The 22,520-nt window shown below is 30.9% G+C and overlaps 1 protein-coding gene across 1 annotated transcript in view; it reads right to left on the bottom strand.

Moving 5' to 3' along the window:
- The window catches only part of LOC111404510 (kinesin-like protein KIN-14I), a 6,278-nt gene extending 352 nt beyond the window's left edge, over positions 1-5,926 (bottom strand). Inside the window, exons 1-19 of the mRNA XM_023033305.1 lie at positions 5,721-5,926; positions 5,378-5,632; positions 4,749-4,915; positions 4,501-4,644; positions 4,072-4,308; positions 3,884-3,952; positions 3,579-3,647; positions 3,307-3,384; positions 2,861-2,992; positions 2,672-2,753; positions 2,443-2,538; positions 2,177-2,350; positions 1,775-1,881; positions 1,501-1,679; positions 1,222-1,383; positions 894-1,147; positions 641-804; positions 389-538; positions 5-125 (exon numbers count right to left, since the gene is read on the bottom strand). Of these exons, the coding sequence (XP_022889073.1) occupies positions 5-125; positions 389-538; positions 641-804; positions 894-1,147; positions 1,222-1,383; positions 1,501-1,679; positions 1,775-1,881; positions 2,177-2,350; positions 2,443-2,538; positions 2,672-2,753; positions 2,861-2,992; positions 3,307-3,384; positions 3,579-3,647; positions 3,884-3,952; positions 4,072-4,308; positions 4,501-4,644; positions 4,749-4,915; positions 5,378-5,498 (2,506 nt within the window). The 5' untranslated portion in view covers positions 5,499-5,632; positions 5,721-5,926. The remainder of the gene's footprint in view (positions 1-4; positions 126-388; positions 539-640; positions 805-893; positions 1,148-1,221; positions 1,384-1,500; positions 1,680-1,774; positions 1,882-2,176; positions 2,351-2,442; positions 2,539-2,671; positions 2,754-2,860; positions 2,993-3,306; positions 3,385-3,578; positions 3,648-3,883; positions 3,953-4,071; positions 4,309-4,500; positions 4,645-4,748; positions 4,916-5,377; positions 5,633-5,720) is intronic.
- Positions 5,927-22,520: the final 16,594 nt, after the last annotated feature.

The raw sequence follows: 22,520 nt of genomic DNA, 5'->3' as shown, positions 1-22,520 counted from the left end.
GAGCTGGTCTCTCTGTCATCTTCCCCGGAGTTTTGACGAGGACTGCTTACTGGCGGCCAGGGAGGTGAATTCCCAAGTAGCTCATCAAGATCAAAGCTTTGCCTCTGTGCAGAATTGCTGTGGACCTGTGATATCAGCAGAGACAACTATAAAATCGAGATTTTTGAAGATTAAAACAGAAATTATAAACTTTTATTGGAAAAAAATACATTGAAGTTAACTATAGAAAGCACAGTTGATCAAAACAGTTGAATGAACATTATATGCTCTTACTTCAATTCAATAATGTACGGTCTTACTTCGAATGATCCTTGGTTATATACAAGTACACAAGAATTTTGACCAATAGCAAAAGCCAATGCCCATAAAATGTTGCAAGTGCATATACCTCTATGTTCCCTACATCTTCCATTGCTTTCCTGAGGCCATTAGGTGACTGCATGCTCACATTTCTAGCTTGTAAATTAGATTGAAAAGATGATTGCTGCATGGATAATGGTTCTCCTTTCCTTGATAAGGCAGCCTTCAGACTGGCAATCTATCAAGACAGCATAACTTCAGCAACTTTTAACTATGATCCAATATTGAACACTTAAACAAATTAGCTTATACGATGGAAAGCAAGGATTAGGATACAGACCTCTTCTTTCAGCTCTTTAACATCTGTCGAATCCTTATTTACTCGTGCAGCGCCAAGTTCAACAGTAGCAACACGCTCAGCAAATTTGAGTGTGCTAATTGTTTCTCCTACAGCATCAGGCTCAGGGCTTATATGAACAAACATAAGTGTCTTTGCCTGTCCCCCTAAGAAGAATCATCAAACCATATTAAGAAATAGAAGACCAAAACATGAGAAATCCAAAGAACAAGCCTGATATTCTGTTTATCCTTACCAAGTGAATCTTGGAGGAGTTGTGTGAGTTTACTGTTTCTATAGGGTACATGCGAATTCTTTTGGGCAAGAGAGGCGATCACATCGCCCAATGCAGAGAGAGATTTATTTATGTGCTGTGCCTCTTTTAGTCTATCTCCTGTCGCTTCAGATTTGTCGACCCTCTCACTTCCGGCCAGATCAACTAGATGCATGCAACCTCGGAGAACGGCTCCAGTGGTCAAATCTCTTCCTTGGACATGAACAGTTAAGCAACTGTGACAATAAATAATACAAAAGTCAGTGTACCGGAAAAAGTTAAATATTATAGTTACAACACTTGTATTCACCTGTGAGAGCGACTACTACGATCATTTAGGGCAGTTGCACCCACTGCACGATTCCTTTGTCCAAGGTTCATAAGGTCAATTACGTCAGCTGTAGAAGAGACGTGAACCAAACTTGCATCTGGTACACTGAGTCCCGATTGAGAACTATGACGAATTTCTAATGTGATTATCATTAAAGAATACTTTAAGTAGATAAAGCTGAACAATTTGCTGTGTAATACAATGAGAAATACAAATGAAAATTTTGATGGTGCAAGATTATAGTAATTGAAAGGATATCTTTTATTCAAGCCATCAGTAACAAGAAGATCTCTAACTTGTTCGTTATATATCTCGATCATCTGGACAGACACGTCATAGCGGAATGTGTCCTTTCTTTGTTGTGCAAGGAGGAACAAATCACCTAAGGCCCTGTAATTTACTCCTTGGGTATGCTGATTAATATCCTTAGGTCCAGTCTGGAAAAAATATAAGAAAATTAACATTTGTGTTTCTTAACACAAATGAAAATGTGTTGCCGTAATTTAAAATATATTTGGCTTCTATATCTCACCATAGTGTAAGTTTTTCCTGATCCTGTCTGACCATAAGCAAATATGCACACATTGTAACCATCAAGGACTGATCTAATCAATGGTTGGGTATCCGAGAAAACCTCCTCTGAACATAGAGAGAAGAAGAATAGGTTATAAACTAAGTTTTGAAACTTGACCCTTGTTTGACATCCATTATAAAGATGAATTTTGGTAAAATGTATTATGGAATAGTATTTTTTGGGAGAATATGTGGTTGAAAAAGAAGGAAATCTTTTTTATTTACGTATAATATTATTTTATTGAAGAATGTGTGGTTGAAAAGAAGAGAGAAAAATGTAAAGAATTTTAAAGGTGTCAAACAAGGGCTTAAATAGTTAGCAATAGGAGCCTTTAAATTTTTATGTTGAAGGCCTACAAACCTTGTGTAGAAGAAGGCCCAAATACTTTGTTAAAAGTGAAGGATTTGTATCCTTTTCCATTCTTTGCTGGAGTACTTATCGTAATATTTCCTTCTTCAATGTGATCCACAGTGCTAAAGTAATTCAATTGCCCTGGAAGGAATGGTCTTACGCGACAATAAACTCTAATGTTTCCTGGTTGAAGGTAAATATTTAGCATTAGTTTAAGGCGAACTCAAATACAAGACAACTAATTGACAAGATCTTGTACAAGCACAATTACATACCCTTTAGGTCCTGGACTTGATTATAGAGCTTGCGGTTTTCCTCAAGAACTTTTTGGTATCCAGAAGCAGCATGAGCAAGTCCATGAATGTGGTGGCCTGTAAAGGAAATTAACTCGAACAATGATTATTACAGCAAAGCACTATGAAATTTACATTAACTATTACCCAGAGACTAAGAGTTACAGTATACAACCAGATGAATATAGCAAGCAAGTGTCCAAAATTTTACCAATATTATGAATTTCTTCATGGAACTTCATTTGCATGAATTGCATACCAGCTTTTGTAGTAGAAAGAGTTTGCTTCAATTCCTGGCGCACATAAATCACATAAATTATTCACATTTCTTACCAGTTCAACCCTTCCAAAAGAAGAATCAAAGGCAACAGTGAGGGTTCTAGTTTCACTTTGTTTTTACCTTGATATCTTTTTGTTGTTGGTACACTATCATTTGTTGCTTCACAAATCTTCTTTCAGATTCTTCATCAGTAATGTAGTTCTTACAAGTTACGTCATCTTTCTTCAGGAGGGAGCCCTTCTTATTATCGATCTTATTTGTTTAATAAAAAAAAATATAAAAATACAAAGTATAAGTACAAGAAACATACTTCTAGAGAATCACTTTCTTACTAGCTATGTTTGAACCACATTTTTTTCAAAAAAATACATTCTTAAATAGTGATTTGACATCATTTCAACCACACATTTTTCAATAAAATAATATTACACGCAAATCCAAAACTTTTCTTTATTTTTAACCACACATTTCCTATCAATACACTATTCAAAAATACATTTTTAGGAATAAAATGTGGCTCAAACAAGGGCTAGATTTCTTTTGTGTATGTCATTTAAACAAACTACCTTCATGTTGAATGAAGAAGGTTTCAATACAGATTTGCTCCCATGGGAAACATTTAAATCATTTGAAGTTGCTTTTCTCTGGTAGACAAAAGCATGCAACAAGAGAAAAACAGTGAGTTTTCTCGAAGGAATATCAATAATAGCCTTGATGTAGCAATGATAAAATAAATAAATTATCGAAAAAGATATGCAGAGTGGTTCTGGAAGAGAGTAGTACTTATAATTCACAAGTACAAGAGAAATTTGAGCTATGACTAGAAAGAATAGCATACCAATTCAATTTGGCTTGCAATGCGATGCTCAAACTCCTCGACAACCTTACTTAATACAGACTCTACAAGCTGTAACAAGCAGAGGTGTTACAATTCAGAATCAAATGCATTAGATATAATTATTGATTACTCACAAGTCCTTAAAAAGAAAGCACTGCTATTATGTATTAGAAATACTGACACATCATAAGATTTCTATACATTTTAATTCCAGTCAACGATTTCCCATGTAAAGGATCAAAATGCTGGCACATATTATTTTGACTTGCAACACTTAAATTAGCATTGGGCTTATTCACACTTACATTTGGAACTTCTTCGGGCTTCTTATCTAATAAAATTGCACGGACAAGCATACTTAAAGAAGTACTAGACTGCAAAAAAAGAAGGCAAATTACTTCAGTTTATGACTGTATGGTCCAAGGGTGAAAAAAAAAAAAAAGAAGAAGAAGAAGAGAGAATTTATATAAATCAGACAGTACAGTACACTTACCATTTTGTTAGATTCCAATTCAGGAAAGACACCATTTAAAGATTTCTCATTTGCTGAGAGAGTCCTTGTCAAAGAACTTGTGAATGGCTCAGAATTCTTGCGAACAAATTGTTTTCCAGATGCAGTAGTTTTCGCATTTCCACCAAATTTCCAGACCCCATTACCTCCTGCCAGTTTATGCTCACTGTATGATTTAAGTGCCAAAACACAATTTACGATCCTTGAAGATTTCCCTCCCTGAAAAATTATCAATGTTTATGAACTATTATCTAGCACAGCTCAAGAATGAGGCTAGCGTTAACAATACAAGTCCCAATTATAATTTTAATTATAAATTAACATTTTGACTTCTAATTTATAGATTGGGATGAACTACCCAAAGAGTCCGTGCATTCGTTATAAATTTTTCCTTCCAACAGCTACACTTACTTGTTCGAGATCAGACGCCTCAAATGTAGGAATCCCTAACTCTTGTATGGCTACTAGAAAATTTCGCACGTTTTCAAAGTATTGGTAAGCAGATAATGCAGCACCATCAGGTATAAGAGCAGCATCGCAGGGACTTTCAACAACCTGAAATAGATTGATCAAGGTCAATCAAGATTAAAAAAACATAGATTAAAACTTACTAAAATAGCCCATTTTGAAGGGAGGGGGAAAAGACCAACTGGATTAACCTTTTGTACAGCTCCAGGTTGAATTTTGTTGACTACATTACATAGGATAATCCCACTTCTCAAACCAAGCCGAAATTCTTCCTCAGAAGGTTCAGCAGGTAAGTCTTTTGCGCCTACCACTCCAACAATTTTTCTCAACCACGCTGCAGCTTCATATCTTCTCATGGCTACAGAATCAGAAATAGACGCATTACTCAACTTTGATTCTAACAGTCAAAAAAAATATACTGAGAATAGGATCCAAGTTGTAAATTTTGAATCCTCCTAGAAATGCCTCTTAGAGAAAAGCGAATGTATCAATGGCATTAAAACTTGATCAGACAATGAAAAGTCAGATTAATCATAAACTCAACCCACACACCATCCGATAGATTTAATTTTTTCAAAAAAATAAAAAATAAACTGACAGATTTAAAAATAAAAGGGAGGAAAACTGTTACTAAAGAATTCCATCTTCCAGCAACCAATAAGATTGATATAGAGCATTGCACTGAATCAAATTGTTTATATCGTTAAATGCCTTGCAACCATATATCAGAAATCAAATTTGAATTCGCTCCAAAAAATAAACTAAAAATGGAGTTTAAATCGAACAATTTAAAATCAGCCGAAAAGAGTGATTAAATTACCAGCTTCCTCAGCTCTTCGAGCGTCCAAATCGAGATCTCGGGATCCGTTTCCGTGCTGTTGCAGAACATCCTCGACTACTGACGCCGCTGAAAAAGAAAATGCACCTTCCACTGCCGCCATGGCGATCACTAAAACTTCTCTTAAAATCGAATTTTATCCGTCCACCATATACAAAAAATCTTCGGAAATACGAAACACTTATAAAAAATTCATCTGTATGTCTATTAAATCAGATCCTTCGAGGCTCTCAGAACCTAAAACCAGAGTGACCTTAGGATTTCAAGATCAGTTCAGATAAATATCCCAACAAATAGAATTAGATATAGTCACAGAGAATACAACCTTTTTCTCTCTCTTCAACACTACAGTTCAGCGTTGGCCATGCTCATTGAAATCCTTCTTCACTTTTCTCTCTCTCACACACAGTCCCTCTGTGCAAAAGAAAAGCTTCTTCTATGCTTTATACTACTACTTCTGCTAAGTATATAAGTGGAGGCTACTTTTTGAATCTCTCTCCGTAACCTGTCGAAGGCCACATGATTCCGAGCCTCTCTCCGAACCTCCAGGCTAAGAGTCTAACAGTTCAGGTTGTACTCCCTTTTAATTCCTCGCTCTTAAGTCTAATTTCTGATTTGTCATGTACAATCCGCCAATGCGGTGAAATAGGAAATAGAATATCTTCTACTTGCTTCTTCTTCTTTTTTTTTTTCCCTTAATAAGTGTAAAAAAATTTATTTAATTAATGCATTTTCTTTGTAATTTTATTTGATTTAATCTGAAAAATCAAACTTACGAGCATTTAAACTGATGAACTACACAAATAAAAACTCTGAACCGTGAATTTTGCAAACAAGTGTTTGGTACGCAATATTAAGCCCCTGTTTGATCTCCATTAAATTAAATTACATTATATTCCATTTTTCTCTCTCCTATTTTCAATCACACAATCTTCCATAAAATAATATTACACGAAAATCAAAAACTTTTTCTTCTTTTTCAACCACTCATTTTTCTAAAAAATACTATTTCCCCATTTTCATTTTCAGGTAATGGGAATCAAACAGGGGCTAAAAGAGATTGAACCATTAAGTATATTGTAATTATTTTGTGGGGACATAAAAAAACCAATGTGACGATATTATCAAGAGGAAGAAAGCACTTGTCGAAGTGGCATACGATGAACGAAATTTTAATATTATTTAATAATTATAAATTTTACATATTAAGCCCCTGTTTGGTTCTGATTCTTTCCTCATTAAAATGAAAAAATATGACCGTTATACATTACATCAGGCCACCATATTTGACTTTCTATATCTTGTGTGGATCCCGTAACGGCTATATTTTTCATTCTCATTTTTACGAAAATAGGTACCAAACGGGGCCTAAATAGGCTGTAAAAGTATCAAGATGTTTCTTGGGACAATTTACTTTAGAGGCTGTAGAAGGAAATAGACCGTTTGCTAGACATGAAAACAGAGGAAATGTGTTATTTTGGGTAAGCAAGGTGGGTGGACACTTCAATTAGTTTGGAAGTCCCAATCTTGAGCAGATGCCCTCGTGCCCACTATGGGGAAGAATCCAATGAAGTGTATCTTTTGGCCTTGAAAATTAGACATCTGGCTAGGTTTTAAAAAAAATAAAAATAAGTAAATAAAAATTGCTCATAAGTAAGGTTAAGGGTAAATAAGTCCTTTAGTTAATTAAGATTAAAAATAATTGAATTGCTCAATTCGACAGTAGTATGTATGAAATTTAACTTTTCTTAATTATAAGTAAAAAATATATTTGAAACAAAAGGTTTGATTTACTTATAAGCTATGCCAAAGATGCTCTCATTCATGAATTACTAGTTTGATCGAGTTCATCTTGAAAATGTGAAAAACGCATGCTAATTTTTCAAGTGGAGTAATCAGCAAAAATAAATAAACAAATAAAAATAAAAAAATGAAATATTTCTTGTTTTGTTTTTGTGAATATCTTACTATTTTGAAATCAATTATACTTGGATATATGTTGTTTCATAATTAAACTTTATAATGAAAATCGTAGTTTGTTATCGTATCACTTCATATTGAATAACTTCGTATGAATACACACATTAATGTTTTCAAAAGAGTATACTTCTACATAAAAAGGAATTGCATTAATTTTTTTTACCAAGTACATGCTCATATATTAATGAATAATTATTTTATTTACATACAAATGAGATTTTAAAATATCAAATGCTTGCCTGGTAAACTTTGATTTGTATTTGTAAATTTACTCTTTATAATCGAAGGAACCAATGTCATGACGAAATTGAAAAATATTTCGTGAATATCACATCATATTAATAATTGTGTTTGCTTCTAAGTCGCGCGGGATGTTGTAACCGCATTTTGAGTATCGTTTCACATGCTTTCCTATCAAGACGGACTATTTATATAAAGTGTGATGTTTTATCTAAGGATAGGACAATGATAATCCTTTTTAAAATTTTGATTGACCCGATCAAAGTAGAGCGAATGTGAGGAAATATACAAAAAATTTAGGAAAATTAGCCAGTCCCTCCAATTTCAAATTCAAATAGAATTTCAAATTTTGAAGATGCATTTGGTTGGTGTGATGGGTCTGTCCTCATAATTGATTATCCAATATAGACATCAATAGTTTTGTCAAGCACTATGAGGGTGTTTGGTAGATATTTTTATGTGAAAATGCATTTTTGAATAGTAAGTTGATGAGAAATGTGTGGTTGAAAAATAAGGAAAAGTTTTTGATTTACGTGTAATATTATTTTAATAAAGAATGTGTGGTTGAAATGAAGAGAGAGAAAAATGCATTTTCAAAAATAATGGATACCAAACAGGCTCTATATATCCATTTTCAATTTAATAAGATATACTCTTGAAATTGGAGGTTGCTTATGGGTTATGGCCCCTCACACCATAAGAAACTCTTATGTAAATGCTTTGACAAAGTTGCCTTTAAGTTTTAATTATTTTTTTCTTTCTTTTGATTTTTTTTGGGTTGCCCTTTTTCACTAAAATAAAAGGATTGAACTTTTGTACCAACAAGAACAATACAATATGTCCAAAAATTGAATTTTTTACTTAAAAGTAAATTAAATTAATATTCTTTTCTAATTTATAATGTTGTTCAATCATTTTGTGTATTACATAATTAATATGCATTTTTCTCGAATTGAATGGAAGACACCACATATAAACACTCAAGAAACTAAGCCCACGTTCGACTTAGTTAAATATCAAATTTTTAATAGATTTAAATAAAAGTTGATAAAATATGTGGTTAAAAAATTAATTAAAATTGTAAATCTTATGAAATTTGTAGTTAAAATTAATTGTTAATGTTTATTTAGATTTTTATCAAAATTATATACTCAACCAAACAGGAGCAGACATAGGGGTGGGCATGGACTATGGGGTTCACATAACCCCCAACTTTGGGGGCATTTTTTCTTTATGTTTTTGTCCCAATCTTCAAAGTCATTATGAGATGTCAAATAAAGTTGAAATATTGAATTTTTAATAGTATTTCAAAATGCTCAAAGCCTAATTTTCTACGGCACGCGAAACACTCAATGGTAGCAAATATTATGACTTGTCAAAATAGATTGTTTTAAACTAATATTTCGAGAATTTCGATTATATTCTAACTTTAGAAACTCTCCAACAATTATACGTTAATCGAATCCACAAATCGGATGTCATCTCGAAACTCGTTTAGAAAATTATATCTAGACATATCCAACGGTCCGAACAAACATCTAAAATAGTTAAAAATGCGCCAAACGTGCATCTTAAAAGGAGAGATCTAACTCATCTTTTATTTCAAAAAAATTCAGTTATTATTATTTTTGTGATACAAATTTTTTAATATAATTTACATCATTTTATTGGAAAATTTTAAATGGGATAAGACATCAAAAATTTTGGATGTAAGATTATATAGGGTAGAAATTTATTTTTATTTTTTTTTTATGTAAATTTTCGAATTTTTTTTGTATGTTTGAATGTGTCCCCAATTCAAAATATCTGCATCTACCCCTACAATCAAATAGAAGTAACATAAGACACGTGTGGTGAGAATTTTTATCTAACGAGACCTTCTATACAAGATAAAGCCATGGAAAAGGCCTAAATTCCCTAACGACCAATCTTTTCCCTTTTTTTAAGATCACTCATTGCTCTCATCAGAAATATTTGTTTATTTAGACTTAGACACCTCTTGCTTAGTCTCCAAGATGATCCACTTGTCTAAACTGTATTCTGAATTTACCTTCCATGGCTTGTGTACATGTAACAATCAATGTTTCAATTTCGCCACGGTGATACTTTGAAGTCACCCTTTTGTTTTTACAATCTAACGTACGTTTGAAATCAACCCGAGACGAATTAAGAGGAAACAATTAGCTAATCACGATATGTGTAATTAGAATTGTATCCATTCAGTTGTTGAATTCATGGATATACCTGGTTGATAGTCATTATTGTGTAAAAATGATGTTTTGAATAATATTTTTTGGAGAATGTGTAATTAAAAAATAGAGAAAAGTTTTGAATTTACGTACAAAATATTTTATCGTGTGAATATGTAGTTGAAAATGAGTATGAGAGTTGTTTTGTTTTAAAGGGATAGTTTAGTTGATTGTGTAAGGGATGCAAAAGTTAATCTTGTGGATCAATTAGAAGTTAGTCGAGAGATTTGACCGAGAAAACAAATGTAGTAGAATTAACAAGAATGTTGAAGACGTTAAAATTTCTTAGATTCGGAAAGTCCTCGAAAATTACATGAAATTACTTTCAATGAATATATAAATATTTTTAGCGCATATCTTTCTCGTACATCGATGAACAATAAATTAGTAACCCTTTTTATTTATAATTGAAAATTGACAAAATGTCCCACTCTTGATGGTGTAAGTAAGCAATGCTTCATTTTGAAGAAATGATTTATAGTTGAAAACGTCTACCGTCAAATTTGGTGTCATTGATTGTATCTGGTAATAAAGAAAATTAACCAAAGGACACAACAAAGCTTTGGGCTTCAATTCCAAGTATGAAGCTTTTTACCAAACATATTTGCTTTCTGAGTCAAAGTACATTATTATTAATAGAAATAAACAGTTCGAGGCTCCATAACTAATTTTTACATTTTAATAAGGATAATTGGCACAAAACATCCCTACCTTCCACTTTCTTGGCACAGAACGTCATTTTCATCAAATTTTGACGATTTTACCCTCAATTCAAATAAAACAAAAAGAAAAGAAAGGAAAAAAAAACAAAAAACTAATTGCAACCACATTCCCAAAATTTCTAAAAATTGCAAATGGTAACTTGATAATTACCATATTAAATAAATTGAAAAAAAATCAAAAAATTAAGAAAAAAATTGCAAATAGTAACTTGATAATTACCATATTTGCTTTCTGAGTCAAAGTACATTATTATTTATAGAAAGAAACAGTCCGAGGCTCCATAACTAATTTTAACTTTTACATTTTAATAAATTTGGAGTTGGTTATAGACTTGTATTATTTTTGCCACTTCGATTGACAAATCTCGATAAACCATAAAGAGTAATGCAATGGTAATTTATTTTTTGCAAAAGAAGTTGAAAAGTCCTCATTAGTTTGTTGCAGCTTGAAAAAAAAAAAAAAAAAAAATAATAAAAATCATAATTAAAGACCAAAAGGGATAAACAAAATTTTCATTGTCACATTTGACACATTCTTTCACGTACATATCAAATTTATTTTTATCAAAGGTTTGACAGTTCAAAATTTTCGAAAATAGGCGACGAAAATTGTAATGATACATAGAATTCAATTAGGGTGAGGACCTCTACTCTGAAATGTGCAATCAACCTTGTTCCAAATGCACCCAACATTCGTTAGGCTGGAGATGCATTTGGGTATGCGATTGAGAGATTAACAAAGAATTTGCCACTCTAAAAATCGATTTTTGGAACTATAATGTCATACTCTCACGGAAACAACGACAACTATGTGAAATTAATAAAGTTATTGAGGACGCAAATGACGGCGTGAAGCATGAAGTTGATTTCTTCTATTGAGCATCCAAATTTCAAGGGTAACCTTATATTTGAATAAATCTAGTTGTACGTAATTTTTCATTCAAAAAGGTGTTCATACTATCACATGAGTTGGGACTCACTTGAATAAAATATTTGAGTATGTCTCACCCATGTGAGTGTATGAACATTTTTATAGATGAAAAATTATGTACAACTAGCACAACTTCATTACATTTTTTACAATGTACTTCTATTTCTAATAATACCTTCTAGAAAATTCCTATACAAGAGATTTTATCCATTACCACTTTTTACTTAGAAGTTAAGGATGATATTAGCTAAACATGTATTGTGCAAGTAGCGCAGTTGAGAAATAAGAAATTATCAAATGTCCTCTTTTCTTGGTTAAATTAAATTAAATTGAAAATATATTAATTTGATTTAGAGCTAGACTTTGAAATAGTTCGTACGGCCTAAATCCAGTCACATTTTTTTGTCATACCCGATAGAGTATAGCAAGTTTTGACCATTCAATTGTTGACATTCATTAATTGCATCCAAACGTGTTACGCGAATTGTGTCATATCCTAATTCGTCCTGACATATGTTATTTGAAACCCATGGTTCGGAGTATTAGCTATGATTTGTTGGGATTAAAACCAAATTCTTTTGTAAATTATGATAAGAGTTGATAAAATGTCTAATTGAAAAGTTGTGAATTTCATAAATATGTATTTAAAATTAATTATTGATTTTGACTTAAAAATAAAATTAATATTGTAATCCATCGGAAATCATAGTGATTTTTTCCCACATTCTTACTTATACAATACAAGTATAAAAGCTCCCTAAATGATATAAAGCCCGTTGTACGGTTTAAAATTCAAATTTTAATATAAATTAAAATCAAAAATTAATTTTAACCATATATTTCATGGAATTCACAACTTTCAACCATACATTTTATCAATTTTTCTTTTATCAAAATTTACTAAAAATTTAATTATAATCCCAATCAAACGAAAGCTTTAAAAATGTCAACCGTACAAAATAATATTATAAATGCTAGTCTTACATTAACTCTAAAAATGCAAAAGAATTTGTTATTAAAAAAAAGTAAATTAAATTAAAACGAAATTTATTTTTGAAAAAATGAAAAACAGGAAAAGAACGTAATCTAATTCACTCAATTTCTTGGAAAACCAATCAATTCCAAACATTTTTGCGAGTTTTGTTTTTTTTGTATTTACATGTAATTGGACTAAATTAGGAACCTGTTTGGGAGTGATTTTAAGAATTGATTTTTTGATCGTTAGGAGAAAAGTGGGTCCACGTGTGAGAGAAGAAATCAAATCTGATGGCTGTAATAATGAATTAACGGTCAAAAAATCAATTTTTTGGGAAAAAAAAATCGCTTCCAAACAAGCCCTAGATCTGTTCGATCAAACTAGTGTCGAGTTATTATGAGGATCTTTGATAGGGATTAAAATTAATTTTTTAATAGATTGTGATAGAAGTTTTTGAAATATTTTATGTGGTTAAAAATTTGTAGGACACATAAAAAATATGATTAATATTGATTGTTTGACTTTGATTTTGACTTTGACTTTAATTTTGACTTTGACTTTGATTTAGATTAAAATATGAATCATAACCAAAGATGGAATATATTATAACATTGGTAAATATTATAGTCCAATATCTTTTTCAAATTTGATGTATAGAGGTTGATATTATAACAGCCGCTAAAATTAAATTCTAAGGGTGTCTCCGTCCATTTAATATAAGATTCCTCATCTAACGTTCGAAATTTTCAAATTGGTGGTTCGGTGCCGAAGCTGGTAGTTCCGGACCTCGCCTGGTCCCCACGGAGAGCGAAGAATAGCGGGCCCATTTCACGGCGAATTTATTGCATTAAAACAGTTTATTTTTAAGAAAAAGTCTTTTAAATACAGGGAGAAAAATATAAATAAGAAAATTGTAATAGCCTGCTGCCTTTAAGCGGTCACGATATAAGTTGCTAGAAGAGCACCAGCATATGGCCCATTTTCGACTTAGCTAAAAATTAAATTTTTAGTAGATTTTGATAAAATTTAATAAAATATATGTTATAAAGTTGATAAAAGTTGAATGTCATAAAATATGTGGTTAAAATTTTTATAGATCAAAACCATCAAATTATTTCATCTACTTTTTCGTCGGTCGAATTTCACTTGATTATCAATGGTTTTGTTACGTGTAAGAGAAACAATAGTCCAATTTAATTTTTTTGACAAATTATAATCTTCAAGCTTGTTTGTCACATATGTTTTCAAGTGATTTTTTTTTTTCAATATTCTTTAAACTTTCGACTCAATGCTAGGAGCAAATTCAAACATTATCGAATAGATTTTTGTTGTACCTCGTCGTGGGAGTACCCTTTTCGCATTATGATTTATCAGGCCAAAATTGTTCCAATTTTAGTTTAGTTGAATTATTACAACATTCGTTAGCAACTTTGCTACAAACTAGTATTATCACTATAACTCGTATAACTGACTAGCCTCGAATTATTTCTTGCTATGATAAGGAACGACTAAAAATTGTACGTTAACTTCAATGTATTTGATTTTTGTAATTGTATCATAACCATCGTTAAAGATGGAAATGCTATGAATTACTCTAATTCTGGCGAGAATTGATTTTAATGAGATGCACCAGATTATCTATGAAAGAGTAAATCGTAACGTGACCAAACTAGCTAGATTTGATTCAATTGTCATGCCATTTATTGTGACTTAATACCTAGAAGTTGTACTAAATTAGTAATTAATACACACTAATAAATATTCTATATTTTTTTAACAAGTGAAAAAATAAAAGAAAATGAAAAAAATTATTCATTCTCGAATTTACTATTAATTTCTAGAATGATCAACTAATTTTCAGTTCAGAGTAACACAAACTCAATTTTTGAACATTGAACTGGCCAACTCGAGTGAATATTGCTCATCCCAAGATAATTTGCCATATTGTTCATAAGATTATTCATATATAGCAAAATAAATAATATGGCTAAAGTTTTAAGAGGCAATTATGCTTCCTTTTTATTGATTTATCTTTTTTGGTTCCCCTTTACATTTTTTCCACATGCTGCAAAAAATAGCCAAACCCATGTGTGTTGTCGGCTCTACCTTCGTTATGAATTGGAAATTATGAAAGTGTTGAATTTTTAACATAATAATTCAATACAAATTGAATTAATTTCTATCTTTTTGGTGTTACTCTGATTAAAACATGTTAACTTACGAGGGATAAAACGAGCCAAAGATAAGAACAAGTAGATTGAGAACTTGAAAATAAAATTTATTTAGCGAATTCCTAAAATTATGGTTGACGGATAATATTTGATTCATATTTAGACAACAATTACGAAATAAAAGATGTATCAGCGAAGATTCATCATAATAAATTTACCCAATTGGGACGATAAAATTCACATAATTCAATTCATACTTATAATTGAGATCAAAAGTTGCCAAGACACAAGTATTAATTTTCTAGGTGCCATTAGAATATCAAGAGACAAAATTAGTATTATGATGAATTATTCTAAAAATATCAAGAGTCCAAGTGTCAAAATTTTAATATTGATTCCCTTTTACACTAACCAAGACTTCATAATTCTTTAAAGTTAAAACACCTATTCCTTATAACATTTTAACATGAGAGTGACCACACACAAAAATTAGTCACCCACGTTACGCTAGCCTTTTTGCATTTGCAATAGTGAAAATAAGTTTCAAGTCTCATTTGATTCCATTTATACCCAAATGTATGGGAAGGAATTAGTATTTTTTTTTTTTTTAAATATATTTCACTATATAGTATCTAATGTTCAGATCAAATGTGCCCTTAATACATAAATATACTATTACTTCGTTATCGATCATTAATGAATATCTGACATTACAAAGTGGTTATTTATCGATTCACATGGGATTTCATGTGTCTCATAGTACTCGAGTCATAACGTAAACTAATAATATTTTTGGTTACTAAACTTTAGTCTTTATACCTACGTATCATTCTACATTGAAAATTTATATAAAAATCAAGCTATTAACAAATTACAAGCCAATATTTCTTGATGAAATAAGAGGTTTTTCATAAGATATTTGTTTATTGAACTAAATCTACTTTTTGATAAGAATAAAGTAAACCCAATTACTTAAAGAAAAAGAAGAGGAAAAAAATCATGACCATCTTTGTTGATTTTTCAATTGTGTATGGGTCCATGGAACAACTAGCCATTGCCCAGACATCATGAAAGCATAGCACTCCTATCCTATGGCTTTAACTTTTACAACCCACCAAACTATGATGAAGAGAAAGGTATCATTTCTATGTCTCATTTCTTTTTTGTGTCATCCAATGATACTGCACTACTTTGCTACAAAAATAAATAAATAAATAAGTGATTATATGCTTTGATCTTGTTTAATTTTTCATTTTTAGTGGCCTGAATTTGTTGAATGTAATTTCAATATATTGAATGGGTATTGTCTTTTTTTTGAAATTCCTAACTTGGATTTAGTCTTCTAATTAATTGAGAGATTCATGGCGTAGAACAATTGATTAATGACATTATCGAAGTCTTCTAAGTTATGAAGTTGACAATGATTCAATTACTCTTAAATCTGTTACAGGCAAGGAAACACTCGAAGCAACAATGACATTAAACAATTTATCCACGTAACATGATTGAAATTATTAATCTATCTCCTTCACCCAACTCAAGAACGACAGAATATATAATTAAATTAAATTATTAATTTGTCGAATATTCTTCCTCTACAATATGTTAGCTCTTGTTTGACATCCATTATAAAGAGAAATTTTGGAAGGAAAATTTTTTTATTTACGTTTAAAATTATTTTATTGAAGAATGTGTAGTTAAAAAGAAGAGAGAAAAATGTATTAAAATTTTAAAAAGTGTGTCAAACAAAGGCTTAATGACTAATACTAAATCTAAATGGCCGACTTGATACTCGTTTAGACTAGTTCATAACACAATCAAATTGCATGTACACTATTCTTTATATCTTTGTTAACACTCTTTCACGTACTTGACTTTAAATCTATCTATCACATCATTGCACAGATTTCTTCTGCATAGGGGACGTAAATCATTATATCATCCAATAGCGTTAGCTGAACATTATTCTTCATAACCTAGAGGTACCTTATATGAATCTAACAGTATTGCCTCTCTGTGGTCAGGTGGCAAAGGCACATGCTCTCATCATGCCACAAAAGGTGGCCGTGGGGCTAAAGATTTGACTTGGGACAAATTGAGTCATTTTGGCATCTTGTGATCTTGTTACTTTGTAATATTTGAGGTCTCTCGTCCACCACACTTGATGATACGGAATGTTTTTTTGACATTAACTTGGTGTCTAACAAGTTGTCTAGCTGTATGATATAGTGTTGATAATATATTTGTAAGTGAGAAACTAGTATTTGTGTGACGAAGATGACTTGTATAGAGATATTTTTTTTTTTCGTTTTCGTGAAGCATGCTATGTATTGATAGAGTTATTAGAACTTAGAACTGTAAAGTGGGTTACGTCACATATTTCAGGTGGTTCAGTGTTTGCTGCTTTTAGGGGAAGCACTACCTCCATTTTTACGTTGTACCGGTTCATTCAGAAAAATTCAAGTCAATCAGNATTCAATATAAAAAAATAGGGAAGGGAAGTCCATGGGTGGGCATGGGTATGATTTCAATATTCAAGTTGAATGGAATTCCAATTCGAAGTCAAACCGACAAGTTGATTTCAATAATCCCAATGCTTTTTAGTGGGTAATGCACCTCGTGAGGGCATATTCTTTAAACACTTTTTTCTTTTTTTCGTAATCACATAATTAATACACTAATATACGAGAATACAAAACTATGTTGACTTCATTAAAGAGAGAAGAAAAGATAAAATCGTCATATCAATAAAGGTGTTTTTTAGATATTAGACAATTTATTGTCCATATGGTCCCCTTGTTTGATCGTGGCTTCAAATTCCAAAAAAATATCTGAATGATTATTATGACAATGTCATGTATAATTTGCAAATAACTAAATACATAGTTGTAAAGTTAGATAAATAATGCGGAAGTTAAATTTATTGTGGTTAAATAACAATGTCTTGTATAATTTGAGAAGGTAAGGAATTACTTACAATTGGGCGACAAATATGTCACATCATGATTAAACATATTGCTCCAAACACGTAAAAATTAGACTTTAGTAGATTTTGGTAAAAGTTGATGAAATATATGATTGAAAAATTGGGTTTCCTATGAGATGTGCGGTTAAAATTTATTGTTGATTTTGACTACGGTTTTAATAATCTTTTTTAATTGAACCAAACAAAGGCAATAAGTTCAATTCAAAATTCGAGGTGGCTCGATGTTTATTTTGGTGCATATCCAATAAAGAAATAACCGTGTAAATCCAAAGTTAAAATGTGATGACCAAACCACTCTTGTAACCATACAAGGATAACATACTTGTACAGACTCGAGAGATGATGGGGTTATATCGTATAATTGTTTGCTCCTCTGGCAAAATCGGGATAATCAATTATGCCTTTCCCGCGGCATATTGGGGATCCGTCACTAGAATTTAGGTTAACTTTGCTATTGAACAATATATTCGCCAACCATGTTATGTGTACACTCTCCTTTACACATTGATTGGCACTCTTTCAGATGGATCCATCAGAGCCATTGATTTTAAATATATCTATCATATCACTGCAAAAATTTCTTCCACATATGAAGAAATGTCAACAAAGGTGTAAAGCATAATGTATGTTTGGCACAATTAATATACTCGCTGTCCAGGAAAAGGCACAAATAATGTAAACCTGGTGTCACACATTCAATGCATTCGACTGAGTTGCAATAATCTTTACCACGAGTTGTACATAATTAACCGCTTTAAGCTAAACTCAATGACGTAAATTGGAATTAAGATCTATAACTAAATTGTAATGTACCTTGAATTTTTTAAATATCTACAATGCACCAGTGTAACGTAACAAAAGTAACAATGAAATATAAAGGTGATTCACAATGAGACATATAGAATACGTTTTGATTATTGGTTGCTCGCACACTTTTACACGGCATTACCTATCCATCATCCATCCCAATTCCATTTCTAAATCATTTGATTTGTTTATATGATTTTCATGAATTTTGAATATTTGATTTTTGTAAATTACTTTTGCTCCTCTATTTTTCTCATTTTTTTTCTACGAATTATTTTTAGTTTATATTGTATGGTCTGCTTATATGATTTTCATGATTATTCTATGAAATTCATAAATTATTTTTGTTCTCTCTATTTTCTCCAATTTTTCCCAGGAATTCCATCAGCTGATAATTAATTTTATCTATTTTTTTGTCCTGTATGTTCATATGATTTTATTTTCTTTATTTTTAATATAATTTATGTATCTCAGATTATTATTATTATTATTATTATTATTATTATTATTATTATTATTATTATTATTCATTTCATTAATCGTTTCATCTTCGAATTAGTTTCATTTTACTTTACAAAAAATTTCACCTTAATGTTTTCTTCTACATTTTTTTTTAATTTTTTTTTCCTATTCTTTAGTGTAAAATAAATTTTCATTAATGCTTTGATAGGATATAGAATTAGAAGTGAATGCAGAATCGTTTTGAGCACAAGGCTAACTCAAGTCTATATAGGCCTGTGTAAAAAAGTCGAAAAATTGACCAAACCAATCAAACAGGTCAATTTGACACATGTAATTGGTTTGATATGATTTTCTTTTAAATAAAATTATGTTGGATCCGTCAGCCTTGGTTTGAAACCTCAACTTGTTGGTTGATCGAACCAACCCAACCCAACCCAACCCAACCCAATTATATGTTTACTTTTTAAAAAAAATTAAAAATTAAAAGATAAGCCATCATCTTATAATTATATCTCAATTTCCTCCAATCTATGATATTGTTGATAAGTAATAGCATTTAAAATTTCCTTTAACAGGCTCATTATATTATACTTAGCCTTTTTTGTACTTTGACAATCGAGCTATATAATTTATTAATCTGATTTTATTTGCTAGTCAGTAATTCTTATAATATAAAATTATTTAGTTAATTTAGTTCTTGTAATTTAATTGAGCCCAAAATTCGGACAATTTTTTTTAAAAAAAATTAATTTGGAATAAAAGTCTAAATCGACTAACTGATCCAGTTCAGTTGAAGAGTTAGAGTGGGTTTGTTTGGATTGAAATTCATCGAAACTAACTAATTTGATTTTAGTATCGGGTTGGAGTCGAAATTGACTCAAACCAATTCGTTCTCAGGCCTAAGTCTATGATCTCAAGTTAAAACAATACCCAAAATTTGACAACTTATATATTTTTTGGGGAAATGCTGGACAATCTGTCCAGGGCGCCAACTAGGTCCCTGTAGCTCTGTCCAAACAGAATTATCCTATTTTTCTAGTCCAGTGTAAGGAGATATTTGATCTTACTTCTATTTTTTATTTTCGTTTGTTTCTTTGGCGAGCTATTCTTGCGGCGCCCCTCCTAAGGAATAAATCAAAAATTCAGTATATGTCATAATTTTCAGTTACAACTTGCACTCCAAGTATATTTTATTCCTTTGGTAACACTAGTACAGAAAAGTTGGCAAACAATAATTTTTATTTTTTTCATTATAAAAGACTGTAAAAAATCATTGTCTAGTCAAGTATTGTAAAAGACTCCCTCATGAAGACGGTAGTTTTATGCGAATTCCATAAAATTAAAAATTAAAAATCACAAAAGCCATATAGACAGAGCTTACAATAAAAATCGAAAATAAATTTTGAAAGAGAACAACAAGAGGTAAATAGAGGAGCAAAAGTAATTTGCAAAAATCAATGAAAAATTATGAAAATTATATATCAAACAGTATAAAAACGAAATGAGATGGATGATGGATGGATAATTTTGTGTAAAAGTAAGTGAACAATCAATAAACTTCTATTTTTTAGGAAGCAAATAATAACCAAATGTAAAGATTGATGGTTACTCATTTAACTCTCAAACTTTAACACCATTTATTGTCATGTAGAATTTTCATTTGCCATGTGGGCAAACGAAATTGAGATGAATGATAGATGTGTAACATTGTGTAAAAAATGAATGAACAAAGAGTAATATTTTATTCTCAAGTGAGAAAGTAACGATCAAAGATAAATATTGACTATTATTCATTTAATTAACTCAAAAATTGTAGAAAAACATGACATAGAGGTCGAAATTAATTTGACAATTCAAAAAGGGGACTAATATCAAAGTCAAATTAGTAGGGATTGTCATTATGTAAGATCTTAACTTAATTAAATGTGTTTCTAACCTTTTTAAAATTTCTAAAATTTTGTTCAGACTAAAATCTCAAAATTTTGTTGTTAGGTATATTTCATTATATTAACAATATTAATATGTATATTACAGGTTTCAACATGAAATCTGTATATTCAATATAAAAAAATAGGGAAGGGAAGTCCATGACATGGGTATGACTTCAATATTCAAGTTGAATGGAATTCCAATTAGAAGTCAAACCGACAAGATAAATAAACAAACACAAATCAATCTGAGTCAGTCAAAGTTAATTCATTTTATCTAGTTTAAAGGGATTTTTTCATTGAAAATCATTTTTTTAAAAGCACCTGAAGCCTCGACAAAGTCAACTCGAAAATTAAATCAACATCCCTCCAAATTTATCTGAGTCAATTCAATTTGACAGTTTGAATCAATTAAACAGGTAATTTGTCCATCCCTGGGGAAGGGTGACATTGCCTAATTTTCGCTACTCTTACCAGGGCCCAAGTAGCATTTCCAGAGCTAGATTTCATCAGCGCATTTCAAGGCCAGCCACTAGATACCGGGCTGGATATGGCCAGGGCCATCATGGTCAAAGTTAGAATAATTTGGGTCCAATGGAGGAGCATATCCAAAGGTCTTAAGAGTCCTAAGGGCTACAACTCACCTTCTTTCTATGACTTCTTAAACAAATAAATCTCGTTAGCATGCGTGTTGTCTTACCATACAAAAATCAAGGTCATGCTTTGATACCAGGATTAAACTAAATCTACCGAATGGGATCATCCCTCTCATAATGCACGAGGGCTCCGCATGAATATAAACATTTTCAAATGTGGTCTCTACACCCTATTGTGAGTAGAAAGTAAAGGATCAGGTAAAAAAAAATTAGGTACATGAATTTATTAATAATTTTTGCATATAAATTTTTTCCTTTATCTACTTGAGAGTTGGAGCAATACCAGATGAAAGCTAAATAGTGAAATAACGATAAAAAAATTGATTTTAATTTGCTTAAAGTCTAAACCAAACAAGCCCATATGAGGTTTACAGAGTCACAATTAAGTAATCGTACAAAAAAGTACGACAGACACGAATGCTTCGATCCAATCAATTAAGAAAAATCATGTTTTCCTCGAACAAAATCATTTAAATTTAAAATGATGGATTAGTCGAGTCATGCAACTGGAGATCTTTGTTAATTCTTGCTTCGAAGTAACAAATTTATAATATATTAAATATCATATCAAACGAGAATCATTTTTTGGACGCTTTTAACCTTACTACAATTCAATTATTTCAATAATATTTTTAAATTTCATTTTTCAATATGTAATAAAAACTGCAAAATTCTTGTCATGTATAAATTGTGTTATCAATTTTCAATTAATTAACACTCATATTAATCTAGACTCAGTGAATATTGACTTAATGAATCTTGATTTACATAAATCTAAGATTATTATAGATGAATTTATCTTTATTCATGTATCTAGAAATTTTAATGGGTGTTTAAATTTATGTATTAGCTGTTGAAGAAATTTCACTGAATTGGAGTAGAAATCACAAAATATGAATCGGAAACGCCAATAACAAGATAATCATGAATTTATATCAACGAATGACTTGAACACGATATCGTTGTCCTCAAATGATATTTGCCCTTTCTCCTATGAATTTGAGATGTTTCGAAAGT

Source organism: Olea europaea, chromosome 11, assembly GCF_002742605.1.
Source record: "Olea europaea var. sylvestris chromosome 11, O_europaea_v1, whole genome shotgun sequence".
NCBI lineage: Eukaryota > Viridiplantae > Streptophyta > Magnoliopsida > Lamiales > Oleaceae > Olea > Olea europaea.
The sequence above is the reverse complement of the archived record's forward strand: the minus strand, read 5'-3'. Positions and strand labels throughout refer to the sequence as shown.